This window comes from Lissotriton vulgaris, chromosome 2_1 (assembly GCF_964263255.1).
Source record: "Lissotriton vulgaris chromosome 2_1, aLisVul1.2, whole genome shotgun sequence".
NCBI lineage: Eukaryota > Metazoa > Chordata > Amphibia > Caudata > Salamandridae > Lissotriton > Lissotriton vulgaris.
This window is the reverse complement of record NC_141687.1, coordinates 1,846,990,332-1,847,013,687: the sequence shown is the minus strand read 5'-3', so window position 1 is coordinate 1,847,013,687 and position 23,356 is coordinate 1,846,990,332. Positions and strand designations below refer to the sequence as shown.

Here is a 23,356-nt window from a genome sequence, read left to right as displayed (position 1 = left end):
CCGCTCTTTCAGCCAAACTGGAATATTTTTCGGGAAACATCTTAGCAGCAGCTAATAAACCCAAGGAGATTTTCTTCACTGTCCATACTCTTGCTGCATCAGACAGAGTCAACCTCAGTCCCGTTCCCTCCCAATCTTTTTGCCTTTCCTTGAACAACTTCTTCCTTGAGAAGATTATTAATATCAAACAGAATATTCCCCCATCATCTTCCTTTTTTCCCGCTGCCACCCTTTCCCCTCTGCTTTCTTTCCTTGACCATTTTCCCCTCATCTCGAAGGAATCTTTCCTTGTTTTGCTTGGGAAGGTCAAGTCAGGCTCCCCTGCGGACTGTGTTCCGGTTCGTAAACTCAGGGAGCTGGTCTCTAGCTGCCCTGACCCCCCCTTATCACTTCTTAATGCATCCATTTCCCAAGGTACAGTTCCATCTCTGTTTAAATCAGCTGCAGTCATTCCCATTTTTTTTAAAAACAGGCTCCGACCCCACCCTTCCTGTTAATTTTAGACCCATCTCCCTCCTTCCTTACCTTAGTAAGATCCTAGAGAGTCACATTACCTCATGCCTGTCGACCTATATAGAGGAAAACCACCTCTTAGCTTCCCATCAAGCTGGCTTTCGCCCGGTCCATTCGACCGAATCAGTGGTAATCTCTGTTCTTGATGAGCTGAAGAGTAAGACGGACTCTAACTCCTCCCAGGCCTTGGTGCTTCTCGATCTGTCCGCTGCCTTCGACACGGTCGACCATTCCATCCTTCTCGACCGTGTCAGGGCTGCGGGCATTCAGGGCACCGCCTTCTCCTGGGTCTCCTCATTCCTCCAGGGCAGGACGCAGGCTGTCCGCCTCTCTGGTTTTTCCGCCCCCCCCGGCCTGTGCCTTGTGGGGTCCCCCAAGGTTCCTCCCTCTCCCCCCTTCTTTTCAATCTTTATATTTATCCCCTCATCATTTCCTTGCTTAACATGGAGGTCTCTGTGTACAACTACGCAGACGACCTTAAGCTTGTTTTTGATCTTTCCTCTGCCCCTGATTCTCGCCTTAAATTTCAATCTGTACTTATTTTTATTTCTGATTGGATCAATCAAAACCATCTCAAGCTAAACCCGGACAAAACGGAGTTGGTCCTGACCGGGGGTGCCACCAGTCTTTAGACTCCTGCCTTTTGGCCTTCCATCTTCGCCCCACCCCCCCCGGTCCCTTCGGTGACAGTCAGAGCCCTAGGCATTAAAATCAGTCAGGACCTCTCCATGCGTCCCCAGGTCAGCTCTGTTGTATCATCCCGCTTCCTCTCCCTCAGGATAATCCGTAAAATGTCCTGTTTTTTTCCCACCGATGCCCTTAAAGTAATTGTTTTGGCCATGATCCTTTCACGGTTGGACTACGGGAACTGCCTGTATGTGGGCATTCCCGCTTATGAACTCCGGCGCCTTCAGATCATCCAAAACCAGGCCGCCCGTCTTATCCACCGGCTTCCTAGGTCCAACCACATCACCCCTCTCCTTAAATCCCTTCATTGGCTTCCCATCCTGCAGAGAACTCTCTTCAAGATGGGATGCCTAGTTTTTATGGCCCGGGCCCGCACTGCCCCCGTCTTCATCAAGTCTCTTATTGCCCATTATTATCCTGGCCGCAACCTTCGCTCCTCCAGTCAGGCTCTCCTTAGTGTCCCCCGATTCCGCAAATCCAGAACCGGCAGCACTAGATTTTCCATTCTTGCCCCCCGCTTCTGGAACAGTCTCCCATTTATCATCAGATCTATCACTGACTATTCGCATTTCAGTAAGGCACTTAAAAACCCATCTGTACACCCAAGCCTATACAAACCTGTAATTCCCTGCTCACCTCTTCCATCTGACACTATCAACCTCCCAGCGCCAGAAAACCGCTTGGTCACAGAGCGCTCTACAAATATTTTCAACATTCAACTTAAGGAGACCTAGCTTGACTGTCACCTCACATAAATGGGGAAAACCACAATCCTTAGATCATGAAGTGGGACTTGAGAGCTGAGTCAGGTAACGCTAGCAAAGTAAGACTGTGCATATTAATCGTGGTATGCCAAACTGTACTTAAATGGACAACTATTTATTGGGAGTTGCTGGATGTATTTTGAGTTGTGAGCCTGTGTTCAACCTACACCTCCTTCTGCAGTAAGAAGCCTTGAACAGCTCAACCCGCTCTACCAGTGAGAGTCATGTGCAAAAGTGGTACTTGGACCAGTAGCATAGAGCCCATAGAAGGCCGGGTCCTGGGACAATAGCAGTAATAGGCCTCAAATACCACAGTTGTGTCCCATGTCCCTCTGAACAGGGTTGTGATACTTACTTTATTATTATGATGGGCTACTGGTTCTTAAGGACTGCTGGGCCTTTGGGACTGCCCCTCTTCTCAGTGTCTCCCTCTAATGCCGCATTTTTTTCTGGTTCTGCCACACCTACATCCATCTGAAATATGAACTCACCTCACAAAACATTGCAGTGGACCATGATGCTTTCAAAGGGGTTTAAACGAGCAGTAGCTCTACCTTCAAAACAGAACTAATGTCATCCATAACCCCCCCTTTCTCATCCAAATCATACTTCACAAACGCAGGGGTCCCTCAAGGCTCTGCCATCTCACCAATGCATTTCAACATCTACATGAAGTAATTACCTGCACTGATCAATCAGTTCCCCCTCACATGCTATTACTATGTAGATGACACACAAATACTCCTTATACTGCTCAAACTGGAAAGCCCAAAGACATTGTATACTCACAAACTTTGAGTTGCCTCAGAGCTGTTGGTTGATTAGTGGATGACATGGAGCCATCTCAAATTGAATCCTTCCAAAAAGTAAATACTCACATATGGCGATTGGAAAAATGATGCCCCACTCGCAGCCTGACCTGACGATCTGGGAACACAGACTAAAGTATCAAAGGAAGTAAGATACCCCAGAACTACCATGGACTCCAAGCTATCTATGAATGCCCAAGTGGACTAACTAGAAAGATGCAAGCTTCGTTACTATAAAAACTAAGCAGTACATCTTCCACCACTTGGGATTTCCACACAAGGTCCAGGCTACTATCTCTCTTTTTCTGTTTAACTCTATTACGCCAATAGCCTCTACCATGGATCATCTTTAACAACTATGAAAAAACTACAATGGATTCAGAACTCTGCTGCCAGACTACTCTTGCATATAAAGCCACAAGCCCAAATCTCCCCTGCCTTGAAGGGCTTACATTGGTTACCGGTTGCCAGACTATCCACATTCAAGCTGCTGTGTATCACCCACAAGGCGATATATGGACAGGGCCCCTCTTCATCAGGTATAAAATCACCAAATACATTCAACAAAGGAACCTCTGCTCTAGAATGGCACCTCGCTTCAAAATTCCACCATACAAGAAAAAAAACTATAGGTGGCACATCCTTCTCTGTTCAAGCAGCCACACTATGGAAATCTTTACTCCTAAACATAAGATCCACTGATAACCACCTTGTCTTCAGAAGACTACTCAAGAGTTGGCCATTCCCCACATAATCACCATACTCAAACATAAATATACAGCATATCTATGTGTATATAAGCATTTATTTGGACTATATATGTGTACCTAAATATGTATATAACTTTGCATAAACATGTATAATAATTATGTTTATAAATATAAAGATATTCATTAGTTCTGCTTAACAGATGTACATATTACTTATGGTTATATTATTCTTTATATAACATGTATATAGGTCACTGCATAAATAAGTAAATCTTTAGCATAACTATTTATCTACAATTGTTTCACTGCTGAGTTACAAAAAAACCTAAATAAATTAACTTAAAGTAAAGCAACATTTGAAAGTCGGGGTTTATTAAATACAACTTAATTCTACATATTTTACCTTCCTTAGACATATACACCTTCTATGTACTTCTGTATCTTTATATTTATTACTTTGCTTCTAATTCAGCATCTCCAATGCACTACTCTATAACTCAAGTCAAGTCAAAATATACTTTTATTTGATTCATTAAAAAAAATCATAAAAGAATGGACAACCATCATAAAAAGCAGTGCTTTAGAATATACATTTTAAAAACCTAAAAGGACTTAAGGTCGATGTCACAATAAGGAGATGCTTATTATTTTAAAAATAAGGACGAATATAACAATGCGTTTGGGAAATATCTGCTAATTAGTTAGCTGTTTGGTAGGGTCGCATTTTGACAGTTCTTTTGCTGCGATTTTCCATAGTATTAATTGACGACCCTCCGAGACATTTAATGACCGCAGCTCTATATGTTCTTATTTGTTCCTTCCTGAGAGCCTCCCGGAGGATGGATTTTCGGGCTTCCAATAAAAAAGAGCAAGTACATAGTAAATGTAGTAGTAACCCTTCCCCATGACCACAGAGACGACATTCCTTGGATGGCCATATTTGTTTCCATTTTGGGGTCAAATCCTTTGAGGGGAAAGACCCCATGCGTGGCAAAGTCAGATAATGTTTTTTCTGATGGGAGAATTGTTCCAACAGGTATAGTTGCGGCTTCAGCTTCTGGTAATCCTTTATCACATCAAATCTGCATATTTTACCTTCCTTAAACATATACACCTCCTATGTACTTCTGTATCTTTATATTTATTACTTTGCTTCTAATTCAGCATGTCCAATGCGCTACTCTAAAACTCACCCTATACCTCTCTCAATATCTACCTCCACTCTCTGACTTATCTCAGACCCCATTCTACTACTATGATCCCCAAAATAGCCCTTTCTAGACTCTTCCCTCCTCTACTCCTCCTTGCATCACCTCATACCTCTTTTACTATTCAGATCTCTCAAACAAGCCTTTCTAAAACCTTCCGTCTGACTCTTCCTCTCTCCACCTCCCCTTTACTCAACCCAATCCACACCCTACTGCTATAAGCTCCCAAAAAAAGTTTCTAGACCCTTTCCTCGCATACCCCTCCACTATCCTTTTTCAATCCAAATAATAAACTCACATGTCCACTGCTCCAAATTAATTTCATATCTCCCTATACTAACTCACCACTGATCTTGTTTTGGTTTCTGAGCAGCGTGTTACTTGCAGAAAAAGAGCTTCGACGCCTAGTCATGAGTAGTAAGTGCTATACAAATGCAAATACAATTTGCTCATTCGCCTTCCAGAGCTCAAACAATGAAATATTTCCACACATGCTGTCAACTAAAATGTACTCAGAATGGAAGCGAGGGTGCCCTAGAAGTCAACTAGCTGGGCGGATGTCTTTACAGTTTAAGCGTTTTCCATATTCGTCCTCAAAACAATACGTGTAGAGGAAACAAACCTGAGAATGTATAACAATATTATCAAATTGTGTAGAAAACATGTGCAAGGCCGCATCTATTAACGTGTAAAAGCTGTTAAAAAGCTTTCTGGCGTTTAAAAGTGGGTGAACCTTAAATTTTACACTGAAAGGTACCAGAATGGATGAATATTTTCGAAGGTGAAAGGAGTCCCCCGAGTGGTATCAGATAGGCAATTGTTACGGATATAATCAAGCCATGTGACTTTCACCACAAAATTGCACAGCCCCATGGCACAGGAAAGCAGTAATACATGAATGATGTATGCTCATGTGCGCACTTAGATGGACAAAGAAATTGTTAATTTTAATCTGACTGAGTCGGAGAGGCCCAGGTGGGGGGCGTCTCTGATGAGCAATTTATGAATGTACCCAGCCCTGGGGCCTAAAACCATGGGACACCCTGCCGGAAGAGCCCTTCATGCGCACACTTGTGTCAAATGTATGCATGCATTCATTACTGAGAACGGACCGGGGGTCGGTGCTGCGCTGGCATGGGGATAGCTTTGATGTAGTAGGGTGGGAGGGGCCTGCCAGAATAGAGCCAAGAAGAAAAGATTCTAGGTGCGCGTCACACCATCAGGGTGGGAGCGAGCGAGATGCGCGTGAGGGGCCGCATGCCTGATTTGTAAATATCCATATAATTGCTGTGGCCAATTATCAGGAAACGACAAAAAGAGCGGTAATTAGAAGACAGAAAATTAACTAGAACTCTTATTAAGGCTTTTGTTGTCATTCCGGTTTTAGAAGTGGCTGCAGCAGCCACTACCATCAAAGGTAAGAGTCGTGGGGGCAGCAACATGAACACAAGAATGGAAAACAGCCGATGCTTTCCGGTTCTCTGATCTGAGGGTGAAGTAGGGGAACAGGGAACGTGCCACGGTGCCATTTGCAGAACAATGTGAATGGAGCTAGCAGGACAGTTTGTAGAATAAGGGGTTAAAAACAACTGGAAGTCTAGCTTCGGTGCAGCACTTGAGCTAGCATTCCAGCTTGTAAACCCGTTATTCTACGATTTCAGGCTTTTCCAACGTGCAGCTCACGAGTTACTGGTGGCTGTCCAGCGACCGCAGAGTAGCTGTCCTGTGAAGTCCAAATATATTAAAATAAAATATATTTAAAGCTGATCTTCGAGTGGTAAATCATGTGCCATTGGGGAGACTTATTACTAACAATATTACTCTGGTGACAGGGGCATTGCAGTTGTAGCTGTTAGATATTACCCATGTAAAGACATCCCAAATTGGCAAAGCCTATTTTACATTACTACTGGCAGCCTAGCCTGATGCACCTACATGTTTACTGCTGGTAAAAGCACCTGGGCTGGCATTAATGTTCCCTTGTCTGACGTGGCAATTATTACAACCCTAATAATATTAGTAACTCATAATGATTATCAAGGAACATAAGTAGCTCTTACTACAGAAAAGAGCTGGAGACCCCTGATGTACATTCTGACCCACGGTGACGTAGGTGACTAGAAACTCTTACCAGCCCTCTGTCTACCAACTGACCTGGCTGAACCTAGGCTCTGTACCTGCCCACGGATTCCCTGGTGATGTGAGAGAGAGCAGCAACTCAATTTGTCTATGACACTCAGGTAATGTGTGTGAGGAAAGACAACTTACATGATTTTTGATTTCTTGGCGAACTGAAACTGCAAATCTTCACGTTGACCCTGGTTGAACTATGGATTAACTCCACACCGGCCCTCTGACTTTGAATAACTATCGGGAATAAACCCTCCATGCCCTCTCTCTGTCTCTAAGTCACTTGTGTGAAGATGATCTCCACACCAGGCATCTGACTTCAAATGACCTTCATGAATAGACAGATGTACATTACCTACCTTCTGAGTGTAGGTGACCTGGGCGATTGAAGGTTCATATCTGCAACACGATTAGAGCAAATCAAAGCTTGACATCGATCCCCACCACTGAGTTGACCCATGTCCACGGAAGATCCATATGCACCATCTGTACCCAGGTGTCACATTAAAACCTAGGTGTAACACCTGCTATTTAGCCCAAAATGACTTGTAAATCGAGGCTCCAAACCTATGTACCTCCAGTGAACAGTATATATAAATGTTCCAAACCAACCCTCTGACCTAGGAGACCTGCGTGACTGGAAGACCTGTACGTGCTCTGACCTTAAGTGATCTGAACTGTTGTGTTCTGAGCACTCCTAAATTTCCCAGTTTTATTTAAACTTTAAACCTAATATTTTGATCTGTGTGCTGCAACTAATAGAGTATACCCAAATGCTCTACAAACTAACATGGAAATGTGACTGGTCAACACTCTGTTAACACAGGCTTAGCTGCGCACAACTTTAAATGAAATCTATCGATCAAACTTTTTGTTTTGTACTTTCTGCACACATTATTTATTCATGTTTATACTAACATTCAATAAATCTTTTTCAACAAAACATTATATGTTGATTTATATACACATGGTTTTTCATCCATTTGCAAAGCAATGTAAAGCATTTTATACAATAAAGAAAACATTAAATTCTCTTGTGTGTGTTGTAGTTCGCCCAATGCATTTCGGGACAAAAGTAGGTTCCCTTCGTCAGGGGCAATGCTGCAAAATAACATATACAGGCGCATAAGTCTGGTTATATTAATTCCAAGGTCACATGATTCAATGAACTTCATTAGAAAATCCTCCACCAAAAAATAACACCCTGAGTGCATGACCTTAAGTGAAACACCAAGTGAAGCTTCAAACCTATGTTGTGCCCCTACATGACCAGTATAAATTAAGGTTACATACCTCCTCGCTGACCTATATGACCTGTATGACTATCACTACTATAAATGCCTTAATGCTCCTCCAATCTCTAATGATTGCCTGTGAATATAAGTTGACCTACAAGGTAACTTCAGTGAACAGTTCATTACCTGCTCATCTTTCCACCCACCCATAATCAGAGAGAATGCAAGCTCTCACCTGACTCCAGCATACCCATATGAATAGAGTGGTGAGTAACATAACCTGGTTACGATATGTTGAGTCTACTTTAAAAGCTAACGGGCTACATCACCTTCTTTTAGATCCTATAAGCTGCTGTTCTACTGTTCTATTTCTAAGAACGATCTGTAAGTCCAACTATATATATATATATATATATATATATATATATATATATATATATATATATATATATATATATATATATATATATATATATATATATATATATATATATATATATATGTATATATTACCTACTGGCGGTCGCCAGTAGGTATATATAGTTAGGATTTTTTCTCTATGGGATTTTTGAAAATTCTATGTCTAATAACTTTGGCGTTTGTGGACGGAATTGGCTGAAATTTTCAGGAAAATGGAACATTTTGTTTCTGAGCAGCCCCTGACAATTTGGAGGGGTTTCATCAAGGGGGGGCCGAGAAAAAAGGGGGGTCCCAAAACGCGTTTTTCCCATGTTAATTTCCATAGGGCGGTTGGCCTCACTTTTAGCTCGAACGGCTGAATGGATTTGCACGAAACCTGGCAATATTGTAGGGACTGTTAGCCCGATGTGCCTTTGCTAGGTCTCAATATATGTGCTCCAGTGGATTTTGAGTAATTTAGGTTCAAAAAAAGATATATATCTGGGCGGAGCCTAACCACACATCTGATCTGATTGGCTGTCAGCACTTCATCCAAGAAGTGTTGGCAGCCATCTTGGGACCAATATACATGATAGCACCTCATTAAAAAGCATTGTAGTTAATAGAGGGTTTTAGGACTTTAGTTACATTATAAATCATTTGTTGATGGTACCATACTCGTTTTAGGAATTGTGGTGGGTTCTAAGGTGATTTTACCATGTGAAAAAACCTTCTGCTGTGATATCATGAATATTGTTTGAAAGAAAACTAATATCTCATGATTTTCCCACAGTGGTTTGGAAGGGGATCTATAAGCTAAACTGAAAGCATATTTTCTGTAAATTCACATTATCTTTCTCAGTCATGTGAAAATGAAGTCTGACATTCTCAGTAAAACATGTACATCCAACAAGGACAGAGACTGTCAGTTGATTCTATTACAGGACCGGAGGCTTCGGATTATGCTTCTCTTTCTTATATTTGCTACTCACAGCAGCCAATGAAAAACATTTTGTATGCAAATAAAACTACATTTCCCATGATGCTTGCCCATACATCACATCCTGTATAGCCCCCAATAAGAGCTGCTGCATCCTGTGTCTCCTCCTCTTTCTTTGCTGCTCACGCAGACAGTTAAGTGCTCTGAACAATATGTTATAATTTGGGTCTTAATTGACTGTTGAAATTGTCTGGGCGATGTTGCGATTATGTTTGCGCTTATATCGCGCTATGTTGAAGACTGGTGTTTACTTATGTGTGTTATCTGTATTAGGGGGCGTTATGCTCTTTGCTTGTAAACTGACATGTTTCTCGATAAGCGCTCGCTGGCGCTATTGTTTTCCGGCTTTTCACGGCTTGAGAAGCTCCCGCTGGGAGCGTTGTGTTTTGTGGGGGACTCCCACGGAGGCTTTGTATTGAGGTTAACGGGGAGGCCCCGCCAGGCAGGTTTCACTTCCCAGATGGCCTGTTGATGATTTAGAGGGTTCCCGCTGGGAGCGCCGTAATGGGGAAGCACTCCCACCCGGAGCAGATCTTGATCTTACACCGACCGCATGCCCGGGCTTCGCTTCACTCCCGGCTGCCACGGAGGGCTGCGCTGCGGTCATAGCTCACTCAGACTGCTAGTAGGCGCGCGCCGCCATTTATTTCTTGGCGGTTACGGCGCGAGGTCGAGGAGGTGGCTTAACATGTAAAGCTACCGACTTCAAAGCTGGAGAACAGCGTTCGTGCCTCGGAGGGGGCTGTATCACCTTAATAATAAATTAACTGATTTTTTGGTAAATTCAGCGCGGGTGGCCTAATAAGGCTTTGTTGTACCCCGCTCACCTCACAGGGCCGCGCTGTTCCCGGTAGCCTCCCCCATCGACAAAGTCCACAGATTTCTTCCGGCTTACGTGTCTATTGGTTGCAATGTGGCCTAGGGGCAAGGCTTTGGCCTCCTATCCCAGAGGTTTAAGGTTCGATTTCAGATTCTTCAGGTTGTTTTTTCACAATTACGAAAGTATATTTAATTGTGTTTTTTCACAATTACGAAGGTATATTTAAATTACAATTGGGATGGAAATTACTCCAATGTTTTCAGTATTTGTACTGCAACGGTTTGTGTGCACGTGGTAGCTCTTTTGGTTTCACCCACCAGAGTCCAAAATGCGATCTCCTGCAGGAGTGGAAATGTTGCGCTGATGTTATCTGTGACATGCCTAATTGGGCCTGCGCTTGATCTTCATGACAAGGCCTGGCTTGGCCGCTCACTGAATCAAACGCTCTTTCAAGAGCTGCATACTGCGCTGGTGTTGCAACGCTACAAATGAGTCACTGTGGTTTGTGTATAGTTTTTTGTTCTAAGATTAGGTGTTTCAATGATTAGGATTTCTGAGTTAACACTATTCATGTCATTCCATAAGGTTGTGCTGATCATTGCGCGGTCTCGCGCTTTCTCCGCCAAAGGCTTTCCCTAGTAGCCGAGTGCGGTTATGGAGTCATCACGCTCCGGTGTGCGTAACCCACTTAAGCTTCATTTGGGCGATTTGGCCTACGCACGTCGCACGCGTCCCCTGTTTGTTTCGAGGTCACATTACCTCGTGCTCTACTTGAGCAGATTTCCTGGTAGCCTCCAGGCAATAACAATAGGCTGGCCCTCGGAGTGCGCACACGCTCCTGGTATATTACGATGACTCGGGGACGCCCATTGGGCTGGTATAATGACTACAGCTTTGCTGAGGAGCCGATTTTTATTCATTTCTCTATTTTGGTGTGCACAGGGTTGGCTCCCCCTCTACTCCTCCATTGAGCTGTGCTTTGCACTATTATATATTTTGAATACGGATATCCCTCGAAGGTGATTGGTGGGATATATATATTGGAGGATGAGAACTAATTGATAGGAGCGCAAGAGCCTCCTGAACTAATTATGTTGGCACTCAGGTTCTTCACGTTCTTGTGTGGTCAACTGGGCCCCAGGTATGACATTCCCTAACGCAGGGTTACAGGGCTTGTTGGACGCCCATCATCGTTATCCTACCACAAATCCTTAAGCATGATTTTGTTTTATTTTAATTCTATTTATTTTTGTATTTTCTTGTTTCACCCATACGTAAATCATCCGCACGTGCGACGGGAATTAGACTAGGGCGTTGCGACTCCCCCCCCCCCCCCCTTTTTGGGTATGGTTGATGAATGGACCGACTGCGTCGCCAGGCTTCTTCGTTTCTAGTTGTCTGAGAATGGGATTTGACAGGCTGCACAACAATATCCTAGTTGTAGTCAGCCACGATCGGTGATAGGCGTCGGTATGACGCCATTTGCGCCAGCTCCTCCGAGAATCGCAAATCCTTTCGCTAGGCTGGGCACCCTGACACCCGATCCAGGTAGGCCCTTTGCGACAGAATCCCTCTGGGACAGATTTGTTATTGGTTGTACGCGGCTTCTTGCGTATAGCGTTCAGGAGTGAGTCTAGGGTCTCCTCCTTCCCTTCGTTGGCAGTTGTTCCGGTGTCGGTCCTGACGGTTGATGCTAGGTATATGTTATCCCAGCTCTCTAGCGCTCCAAGTACCAAGTTATTTTAACTTTTGAGTTAGAGGGATATATATGTATGGATAGGTCTATCTTAACACAGTCACGGGCCTTGGCCTCACACTTCCAGACATTGGATTATGTTGTACTGGACTAGTCCGGTTGTATCCTTCATACAATGGTGACTTCTTAGATTAGGTTTATCTCAATCCTACGCAACTCAGTTGTTATACGACCCATCCTACAGTGCTAGGAAGAGTTTTTCCGATGGTATCAGAAAAGAGTTTCCATTCAGGTGAGTGCCAAAGTAGCGGTCCATTGGGCACCGCCACTCGACAGTTTTTTCCGATCTTTCAGTTTTTTCTGGTTCTTTAGCGTGCAGGCCTCTTTAGGCTTCTGCTCAGCAAGCGCAGTTTCTCGACTGGGAGAACCTTCAGTGGGTATAGGTTTCTGCGGCATGCCTCCTTTAGCATACAGGACAGTAAAGGACTGGGGCCTCGGGTACCTTCAGATGGCTATGGCTGGCCACTTCACCCGAGAGACAGTCAGTTTTTTGTAGGCCCTTTTGAGTCCTTCCTCTTAGATCCTTCCGGGTCAGGACTGATTTCTCAGTTACAGGCGTTCCCTGGGATCGCAACTTTCGCGCATGGAGGTCTCCATTTTGTTTTTCCAATGCTCCTTGGGTCGGTGGCAGCCGGCTCGGTTCCTACCTTACCTTACAATTCCCCCTTTTTCTCATGCAGGCACTCATGTAGATCCGGGCAGATGTTTATGATTCACCAGGGACCTACGGTTCGCAGGTTAACCGTTGCCTTTAATAAGCAGGGGTCAGGGTTGACACATGGCAATGTGGTAAGTACGGTTTTCCCCAGGTGGGATATATGCCAACCTTGCTTTTAGTTATGACTACGTTCCCGGTCTACATTACTTCCAGGTTTTCGAACGCGCTGAGGGCGTTCATTTTGTATTTCTGGGTCCCACTCATGCAATATGTTTCCGCAACAGGGTCGCTTTGGTGGTATGAACACCAGGTGGCAGTTTTGTGAGGACCGGATTCTCTGATTTGTGAATTATTTATTGAACAATGTTCGGGGAATTTAGTAGTGTTCACGTTACAGGGGCCAGTTCGGCCGTTTTTCTGAGGCTCACTCTCAGTGCAAGGCAGGTTGCTGAACTTGCGTCGGGTTTTTTCTTTTGAGTTCCTTTTTTGTGGCGTAAAAGTCCCAGCCCGGGGTAATTCTCGTGATTTGCTTTTTGCCAAAAGATAGATATCAGTATGTCAAACGGACATTAACTATTTGTCAGGCTGTGTTACGGGGCATCCCAACTTTAGGTGTTCCTACAGCGAGACAAGTTGCATTTTTACAGGTACAGTACCTATTCTAGTAAGTTGCTCTGTAAGCAATGTCTGGACTGCAGGTGGTCAGGGCCTGGTCACATGAATTCGAATGAATGCACTTTGTGGGGGTTTCTTTCCATTCCTGACAGCATGCAACGATGATTATCTGATTTATTATCTGAGGTTTTCTCGTATAATTGTTCATATTATTGTTGATCATTACTGACACATTTCTATGTGGGTCCGAGGCTAGTATAGCCGATGGTTGAGGGCATATTGCCAGGATTGATGTTCAAAATCAATTGTGAGACGCAGTCTGTTCAAAGGACCATACTTATAATTCTTCTTTTTGATGATTCCCATTGTTTAACAAGTTTCAATTCTACTGATTGATTTTCTCAAACCATATTTAAACAATTTATTATGTACCGGTGGGAGATATAAGACTAGTGTGCGGATAAGCGTTAAACTAGCATAATCCGAAGCCTCCGGTCCTGTAATAGAATCAAAAATTAGCTAGCATTCGCGCCAAGAATTTTCAATTCTATTAAGGACACGGAGGCGAGGATTATCCCACCCGGTTTATTACAGTATTGGTAATAATTACCCACCCGCATGTACTTGATATTCTGTATCAACAGAAGTTACGGGTCTTCCCTGTCTCATTCCTTTTCAGCTTCGAGTAAAGAAGAAGGAGCAGGTGTTCTTCTGGCTTATAAGACGTAAACTTTCCAGTTTGAAGATGGTTCTCCATGATGAAGGATAATTATTGGGACTCATATTCCGCGGATTGGACTGGATTTATTAATGTGGACTGGATTTCTTAATGTGTTGTCTATATAAGTTCGAGCAAAGAAAGAGGAGGAGACACAGGATGCAGCAGCTCTTATTGGGGGCTATACAGGATGTGATGTATGGGCAAGCATCATGGGAAATGTAGTTTTATTTGCATACAAAATGTTTTTCATTGGCTGCTGTGAGTAGCAAATATAAGAAAGAGAAGCATAATCCTCGCCTCCGTGTCCTTAATAGAATTGAAAATTCTTGGCGCGAATGCTAGCTAATTTTTGATTCCTTTGTGTTCTACTGCAGCCTCCTAGAGTGTTCTAAAGAACAACTAGAGCGCTAACAGTCCTACTTATTACAAAGGTATGGCACACCTGAAGCCATCTTGATTTGAATAAAGTGGTAACTCTTAAAACATTTAATTTAAAAAGAAACAACATGAGGGGGTATATTTTGCCATAGAAAGTATGATTAGTGCTGCAGAATGAAAAATTAGGGCACATTTTGAGTGACTTCTCAAATCCTTTTCTATTTCATTAAAACATTCTGACATGCAGTCTCCCAAAATGGCCACCAGAGACAAAAGAGCCCAAATGTAGCCCAAATATCACCCAGATGTAGCCCAAGTATAGCCCAATGACAGAATGTCCCAGAGTGTTCTAAAGAACAACTAGAGCGCTAACAGTCCTACTTATTACAAAGGTATGGCACACCTGAAGCCATCTTGATTGGAATAAAGTGGTAACTCTTAAAACATTTAATTTAAAAAGAAACAACATGAGGGGGTATATTTTGCCATAGAAAGTATGATTAGTGCTGCAGAATGTAAAATTAGGGCACATTTTGAGTGACTTCTCAAATCCTTTTCTATTTCATTAAAACATTCTGACATGCAGTCTCCCAAAATGGCCACCAGAGACAAAAGAGCCCAAATGTAGCCCAAATATCACCCAGATGTAGCCCAAGTATAGCCCAATGACAGAATGTCCCAGAGTGTTCTAAAGAACAACTAGAGCGCTAACAGTCCTACTTATTACAAAGGTATGGCACACCTGAAGCCATCTTGATTGGAATAAAGTGGTAACTCTTAAAACATTTAATTTAAAAAGGAACAAAATGAGGGGGTATATTTTGCCATATGAATTATGATTAGTGCTGCAGAAAGAAAAATTAGGGCACATTTTGAGTGACTTCTCAAACCCTCTTCAATTTCATTAAAAAATTCTGACATACAGTCTCCCAAGATGTCCACCAGAGACAAAAGAGCCTAAATGTAGCCCAAATATCACCCAGATGTACCCCAAGTATAGCCCAATGACAGAATGTCCCAGAGTGTTCTAAAGAACAACTAGAGCGCTAACAGTCTTACTTATGACAAAAGTATGGCACACCAGAAGCCATCTTGATTGGAATTAAGTGGTAAGTCTGAAAACACTCAATTTAAAAAGGAACAACATGAGGGGGTTAATTTTGCCATAGAAAGTATGATTAGTGCTTCAGAAAGAAAAATTAGGGATCATTTTGAGTGACTTCTCAAATCCTCTTCTATTTCATTAAAAAAATTGTGACATGCAGACTGAAACATGCACTTTGAATACCAGCAGCAGACGTCCCTGGTGAGCAGTAGCTTTACTACAGTGATCTAATGTGCAACTAGAGTGCTAACATTCAGAATTTATGGCAAATGTGTGACACATCTGAATGCCTTCTTGATGGAACCAAAGTAAACAAGCATTGAAAATGCAATAGATCTCGCCCTCGTTTAAGTTAAAGCCATTCTGTTTGTAATGAGGTGGCTTTTTAGCTTTGCTTTTATTAGTGTTTTTTCAACTTTCATGTAAATAACATGCATCTGTATGCATATAAGTATATGTATGCATGCATTTATGTTTGTATTTATATAGATATACAGATGATATATGTTTATATATGTATGTATATATATATATATTCACTGAAAAAACCATAGGCTATAGACCATATATAGTTAGGAATTAGCATTTACAAAACCTTGAAAATTCACTGAAAAAACCATAGGTTATAGACCATATATAGTTAGGAATTAGCATTTACAAAACCTTGAAAATTCATTGAAAAAACCATAGGTTATAGACCATATATAGTTAGGAATTCGCATTTACAAAACCTTATTTTACTCACACAAAACCATTGAAATTCCATATATAGTTAGTTGCACTAACTATATATCGCGCACCCGCAATCCACTGCTGATGATGTCACATATTACATCATTCATGACATGGTCAGTGACATCACTGATGACATCACTGATGACATCTCAAATGACATCACTGATGACATCACTGATGACAACATCCAGTGACTGTATGTTTCTGTAAAGTTAAAATATGTCTTACATATTGAAGAATGAGTGGATGTATAACTGTCTGGATGAAGGATTTAGTAGGTGCATGACTGACTGTATGAGTGAGTGATTAAATGTGTCTCACTGAGTGCATGGGTTAGTGACTAAACTGTCTTAATTTGTGCATCATTATGTCTGTTGTTCTGTAAACTGTTGCATGTGTTGATAAGTAGCTATATGAGTAACTATATGGGTTATTGATTGGTTGCCCAAGTATTTGTATGGGAGACTGAGTGTGTGTGTGTGGGTGGCTGGGAGGTGTATGACTCTGTGCATAGATGTGTGAGCAGTTGATTCACTAGATGTATGGTTTCAAAAGTGCATGTGGAAACAGCTGTATGGGCGGTTGACTGTGTGCATGAGTGTATTGGTGAGTGAATGGATATCTCAGTGCTACATGTCAAAGTAAGTACATATGTAAAACACAGTACATGTGAGAGTTGACATATATAAATAACTGTGCATAAGAGCCAGTGAATGTGTGAGTGGCTGTATGGATCATTGTGAACTTGTATCAGGGATTGTATAAGAGAGTAAATATGTGTTAGTATATGTTTGAATAAGTAAAGTTTGTATAACTATATAGTTGAGGAAATGGAGGTGTGATTGATTCTTTGCATGACTGACTAGGTGTGTGAGTAACTCCATGGATGAGTGACAGTCTGTGAGTGTCTGTTTACACTGATTGTATCTAAGGTTATATTAGAGTCTGAAGAGGTTCATCGTATTATCACATGAATGATATCATCAGTGATGTGATCAGTAATGTCAAATGAGGTGTCATCAGTGATGTCATCAGTGATGTCATTTGAGATGTCATCAGTGATGTCATTTGAGATGTCATCAGTGATGTCATCAGTTATGTCACTGACCATGTCATGAATGATGTAATATGTGACATCATCAGCAGTGGATTGCGGGTGCGCGATATATAGTTAGTGCAACTAACTATATATGGAATTTCAATGGTTTTGTGTGAGTAAAATAAGGTTTTGTAAATGCGAATTCCTAACTATATATGGTCTATAACCTATGGTTTTTTCAGTGAATATATATATATATATAAAAAATTACCTACTGGCGGTAACCAGTAGGTATAGTTAGGACTAAAGTTTCCATAGGAAAAGTGTTTTTTGTATTGCCAATTACTTTGGCGCCGCTTCACGGATCTTCACAAACTTTTCACCAAGCGTCCCCTTTTTGTTCAGGTGCGGTGTTGAAAGTTTCAGGGTGATCCGTCAAGCGGGGTCCGAGAAAAAAGGCTGTCCCAAAACACGTTTTCCCCAAGTAATGTCTATGGTGATTTTTCATATTTTTTTAATAACACTTTTTTATTAAGCTGAACTGTCAATACAGACAAGAAAAAAAAACATCTCGGCGAACAGTTCCCCTGCCATGCACAGTATTGTTCTTCTCATCGATACATATTCACAACACAACACAATAGCATTCCACAGCATGCAATACAAATCCTCTATATCTGTCCAGGTAAGCGTTACATGAACACATCGCCTACCCAGACAGTAAAGCGATTAAAAAGATGCATGTATAACTATCAATCACTCAACTTTAATTGGATTCTCAATTTTTCTTCTACAGTATGTGGGGCTTGTATATCTGTGAGCCTGCATTAGGAACCAGTAACTCCGTGCTGCCATTGCACCATTACATTACAGTATTCCCTGGGCTATCCGCTACTTTTACTGATGTAGATAATAAATATGTCTTCAAAGGGTCCCATATATCTCTCGGCCTGGAAGCAGGCGGGAGCAATTCCACATAGTTGAACGACGGCTCCTGCCATATTGTGAGATCATGCGGCCATTTCTTAAATGTAGGGGCGCGCCCCCGTCCACACCTGCAAGCTACCCTGCGTTTAGCAATCAGGAATCCTAACGCCAAATATTTCTTCTCTACGGTGTCAACTTCATCTGTATATCCTAGTAGTGCTGTGTTGGGGGATACCTGAAGTGTTGTACCTACCATCTGCACCATCCCATCATATACCTGTTGCCAGTATTCAAAGATTGCAGGACACTGCCATGCTAAGTTGATAAAGTCAGCTCCCTCTCTGTCACACCTAGCACATTTGTCGGCATCTCTGAGCTTGAATTTATGGAGTTTGACTGGGGTGTAGTATAATCTATGTAGAAATTTATAATGGATCAGTCGCAGTCTACTATTGGCTGTAAGGGCTTCCGCTTGCTTGCAGCAGAACTATCCCCAAGTCGGCCTCCCACTCCAAGCGAGATGCCAGCGTGCATGGCTTGGTTGCTTTTTGCGCTTGGTGGTAGATGAGTGAAGTGACATATTGAAGTGGTTCAGCTTGTAGAAGCTTGTGAAGTGGTGGAAGAGTGGTGGGCTCATGTGGAAATGCCGTGAGGTCGCTTTGATGCTTTGTCTGAGCCTAACAAACATAAATAGTTCCATGGTTGTGGGTGTGGCTATGCCAAAGAATTGCTCCTTGGGCCGAAAGTGTCCATCTATGTATAGATCCCCCCCATGTTGCTTTCTGGAATTTTTGTAGCATTGATTTGCATTGTCGTTCATAGGTGACCTGGATCTGGGTGACATATCAATGGGAATTTGGGGGAGTGCAACATTGGCATGTCTAGTTTAGTGGCCATCTTACTCCAAGTAGAGTTGTGCATGCAACTGTAGTGAGATCTTGTTCTCGTTTCTTAGGTGGGATGGATAAAAAGCCCGAGGGGGGGGTAGAAGCCATGTAGCCATTTCTATTGCCAGGTGTGGCATAAAGAGGGGCAGATGGAACCAGTGAAGTGTGCTTGCACACAGTGATAATATGCTTCAAAATCGGTTACCTAGAAACCTCCATGTGAGAACAGTTGCGTCAGTATACCCCATCGAAGTCTAGCCTGTTTGTTCCCCCATACCAGTTGGATTGTTTGGGTTTTCAATATGTTAAAAAGGGGTTTCCCTGGATTGTAGGGGATATTAGTGAAGAGATAAAGGAACCTAGGCAGTAGTATCATTTTTACCAGGGAGATCCGCAGTGCCATGGATAGGGGCATGGCTATCCAGCGAGTGATGGATTCCGTAGCCACTTCCAAAGTTTTACCATGATTGGAGCGCATTGATTCGTCTTTGTCCCTGGTGCCTTTAATCCCTAGGTATTTAACTTCCTCGTTGCACCATGTAAGGGGATAGTCAAGTGCGCATGGTGAGGTCCGGTCGATCAGCAGAAAAATGGCTGATTTGGTCAAGTTCATGTTTATACCTGAGTACTCGCCAACTTTCGTAATTTCCTGCAATAGCAGATTCAGGTTATCCTGCGAGTCCCTACGGTAAAGTGTGATGTTGTCTGCATATAGTGAGGTTAAAAGTTGCTTGGGCGGGTACATCAGTGAGCTTTCCTTATGATGTTGTCTTATCTTTGTAGCTAGCAGCTCTATAGCCAGATCGAATGGTATGGGGGATAAGGGACAGCCCTGACGTGTGCCTCTAGTGATGGTAAATGGGGGGGAACGTACCCCATTAAGAAGAACAGTGGCAGTTGGCTGACAATATAATAATTCTACCCATCCAAGGAATTCTGGTGGCATTCCCATGTATCTCAATGTACCAGGGAGATAGTCCCATACCACAGAGTCAAATGCCTTGGTGGCATCAAGAAATACTGCCACTGCGGCAATGTCTGGATCAATATCCTGCATGACAATGAAGAGAGTCGTAAGATTATGGGATGTCGCTCGCCCTGGGATAAATCCGGACTGATACGGCAACAGCAATCTGTTTATTAGTAGGTTCAATCTGTTTGATAGGACTTTAGCACGCATTTTTGTATCACAATTTATCAGTTAGAGTGGGTGGTAAGTTTCCCATTTGCTGGAAGGCTTGCTAGGCTTCAGCATGGAAGTGATCATAGTCTCTCTCATCGTAGTCGGGAGCTGTCCCTCCTCTTTTTCCCCATAAAAGACTGCTTTTAAAATTGGGACATGTTGAGCCAGATATGTTTTATAAAATTAGATTGGCAGCCCATCAGATCCCGGCGTTTGGCCCGATTTCATTTGCATGATGGCTGTCATAATCTCACCTTCCTTAATCATCTCCCAACCAGGCCAAGGCAGTGTCTTCAAAATATGTTGGTTGTTTCCTATGTGTGGTATATAAGGTTTTGTAATATAGCGTGAAGGCATGTAACTGACTGGAGAGGTTTCTGCAGGTCTCACCCTCCAAGTCCTGAATTTCTGCGATATAATTAGAGAATTTAGGTTGTCGGACGAGGTCAACTATTGCTTTCCATGGCCGGTCTCCCTCCCTGTATTTTCGTGCTATGTGGTATTTGCTCCTAAATTTACATTCTCATTCTGCTGTTTCACTGTATTCCGTCAGTTTATCTCGCAACTAAGCTCTAGAGGAGTCTTCTTCTGTTTTACTGGACAGCCCTTGATCCAGTATTTTAATATCTGCCTCAAGACGTCCGAGATGGTTTCGAATACCTGTTAAGATGCCCCCTTCCTTTAGCTATACACGACCGCCTAATGCTAACTTTGAACGCCTCCCAGACAGTGGTAATATTTGGCATGGAGTTTGTATTTCGCTCAAAAAAATCTTGGATCTCTTGCCGAATTTCGGCTTTGAAGACAGTGTCTAGTAAATGCAATGGGTTTAGTCTCCACTTTGCCTAGGGAACCTGACTAGAGGAAAGCGACAGTACCATCTTCACTGGGGAGTGATCCAAATATGTCCTTGCTAGATGCGTCACTGTGTCTACCCAGTTCCCCATACCTTTCGGGAAAACCAATAATCTAGTCTAGACCAAGTGGAGTGTTCAGCAGAGTAATGTGTGCCTTCCCTGGCCAGGGGATGCAAGTATCGCCATGCCTCTAGGAGATGATGGACGGTAATGATTCCTACGAGTTGCTTGTGCGTGGTGGTATAGAGCAGCATGGTTGGGTGGGATCTATTTATTGTAGGGGACATTGTTTACATTGACCCCACTGAAACTATTTTGCCCCACGGGGTTGGGAAGAAAAGGGGGTCTTCTACATTGGGACCATAACAGTACACAATGGTGATTTCTTGAGATGCGAGGTGTCCCCACATTAGGCAGAATTGCACCTGGGGGGGTCTAGCAATGTGCCGCCTAACACAAATGGCGTATTCCTTGTAATAATAATTGCAACGCCCCTTGAGTATGTGGTATAGGATGAAAAAGTACGACGTGATGCCCATTGGGAAGCGAAGTGAGGGGTAAAGGTTGGGTTATAAGTGAGTTTCCTGTAATACAGGAGTCTGTACCTGATGCCTTTCTAGGTATCCCAACACATGCCGCTTTTTACGTGGGTTATTTAGCCCCCGGACATTCCATGTTATGCAATGGAGTTTAGCCTGTATCTTGGAGTCTGAGGTCATCCGAGCATCTGGTGAATATGGGCCTATTTTCTGTTGCCTTGATATCTAAGCAGTGAATCTGCATCAGGTGATTGCATTTATCAATAAACATTTGACACTGTCAGGCAGTTCCCCCTCCCACCACCCACTCCGACTTCCCCAACTTGTCGCCCATACATTTCTACCCCATCGTAATTACTCCTTGAAAACACAACAGTATACATGACATGTTGGCGTACATTCCGAACTACGTAGCTTTAAAGTGAATAGAAGTGTAAAAGGGATCACTTGTGAGGGTAAAGCTAGGGGCCCGCTTGCCACCATCACCCCTTAATGCCCCACCGGACCGTAGCCTGGCACTGAACGAGTGCAGACGGGTTTGGGGGGGCTGGGTGCCCGGGCTACAGTAACCTTCGCCATCAGTAATCCAAAGGTCGTCAATAATCATAGGTAATCAAACTGGTGTCGATCAGCCAGTATAGTAGGTCTAGCATTTCTTTCTCAGTTTTGTCCCTGCTGGCCCACCTGGTCTTGATCACGTTACACGGTCGCAAGAAAGAGTACCTTAATCTATATAGCCCACTTCTGTTACAGTGGAACGTGTAATGTATTACATCATTCTTAGTCCAGTTTAGACAGCGGAGACGTGGATCTGGTGTAAGCCGTCGCAGAGGTTGCTCGCAAATTTATTTTTAAGAAGTCGTCAACTTGTTGAGGGTTGAGGAAAAGTACTGTTTTCCTTGATGTGTGACACAAAGTCGCGCGGGATATAACATGGTATAGGTAATGCGTGCGTTTTGCAGCTTCTTTTTACCAGTGGCAAATTTTCTTCTCGCCTCTTGAACATTTTGTGTAAAATCAGGGAAGAAGGAAAGGGCAGTGTTCTCATATTCTACCACTGTCTTTTCTTGTCCCAGGTGTAACAGCGTGTCCAAGTCGCGATAAGGATCTATCTGCTCTTTCCACTACTAGGTGTTGCGAAAAAGCTGCTGTTCTGAACAGATCACGGATTCGTTTTTCGATATAATCTTCCAAGCGACTGGTATTGGTTGACTCTGCAAGGCCTACAAAACGCCTAGCAGACACTTCCAAGTGTTCGTTCTTGGCTGCAATGACTTTTAGTAGCCGGTCCATCTAAGATACTTGCTCTTTACTACTGGAGGCACCGTCCTCCAGCACGGAAATTCTATTTTGCTTCTCTGGGATCCGGCGATCTTGCTTTTCCATCTTGTGTACAAGTGTGTCCATGGTGGAGTTCATGGCAGCTATTTCTGCGTCAATTGATGTGAGGCTACTTTTAATGGTTAATAATATTGCTTTCCAGTCTACGTCCTGACTGTCTTTAGGGGCTTTGGATTCCGAGTGGTCATCCGTATGCATCCGGGTCGTTTTCCACACCTCAAATGGGATCTTGGCCTGTTTCCCATCTGTCCTGCCCACCTTGCCCTGAAAAAGACCCCTCCGCCTGTATGCTTTTGTGAACGTATCTAGGACCCTAATTAAATATTCCCGATTCATGCCC

The 23,356-nt window shown here is 43.0% G+C and overlaps 1 protein-coding gene across 2 annotated transcripts in view; it reads right to left on the bottom strand.

Annotated features, from left to right (window-relative positions):
• MAP2K5 (mitogen-activated protein kinase kinase 5) overlaps nucleotides 1–23,356 on the bottom strand; it is a 1,222,966-nt gene that overhangs the window by 128,088 nt on the left and 1,071,522 nt on the right. The window contains exon 20 of one of the 2 annotated variants that reach the window (XM_086958013.1): nucleotides 7,700–7,922. The exons of the other annotated variant lie outside the window; for it this stretch is intronic. Within the exon in view, the coding sequence (XP_086814139.1) occupies nucleotides 7,911–7,922 (12 nt within the window). The 3' untranslated portion in view covers nucleotides 7,700–7,910. Of the gene's footprint in view, nucleotides 1–7,699; nucleotides 7,923–23,356 lie in introns of those variants that run through there. 2 annotated transcript variants of the gene reach the window in all.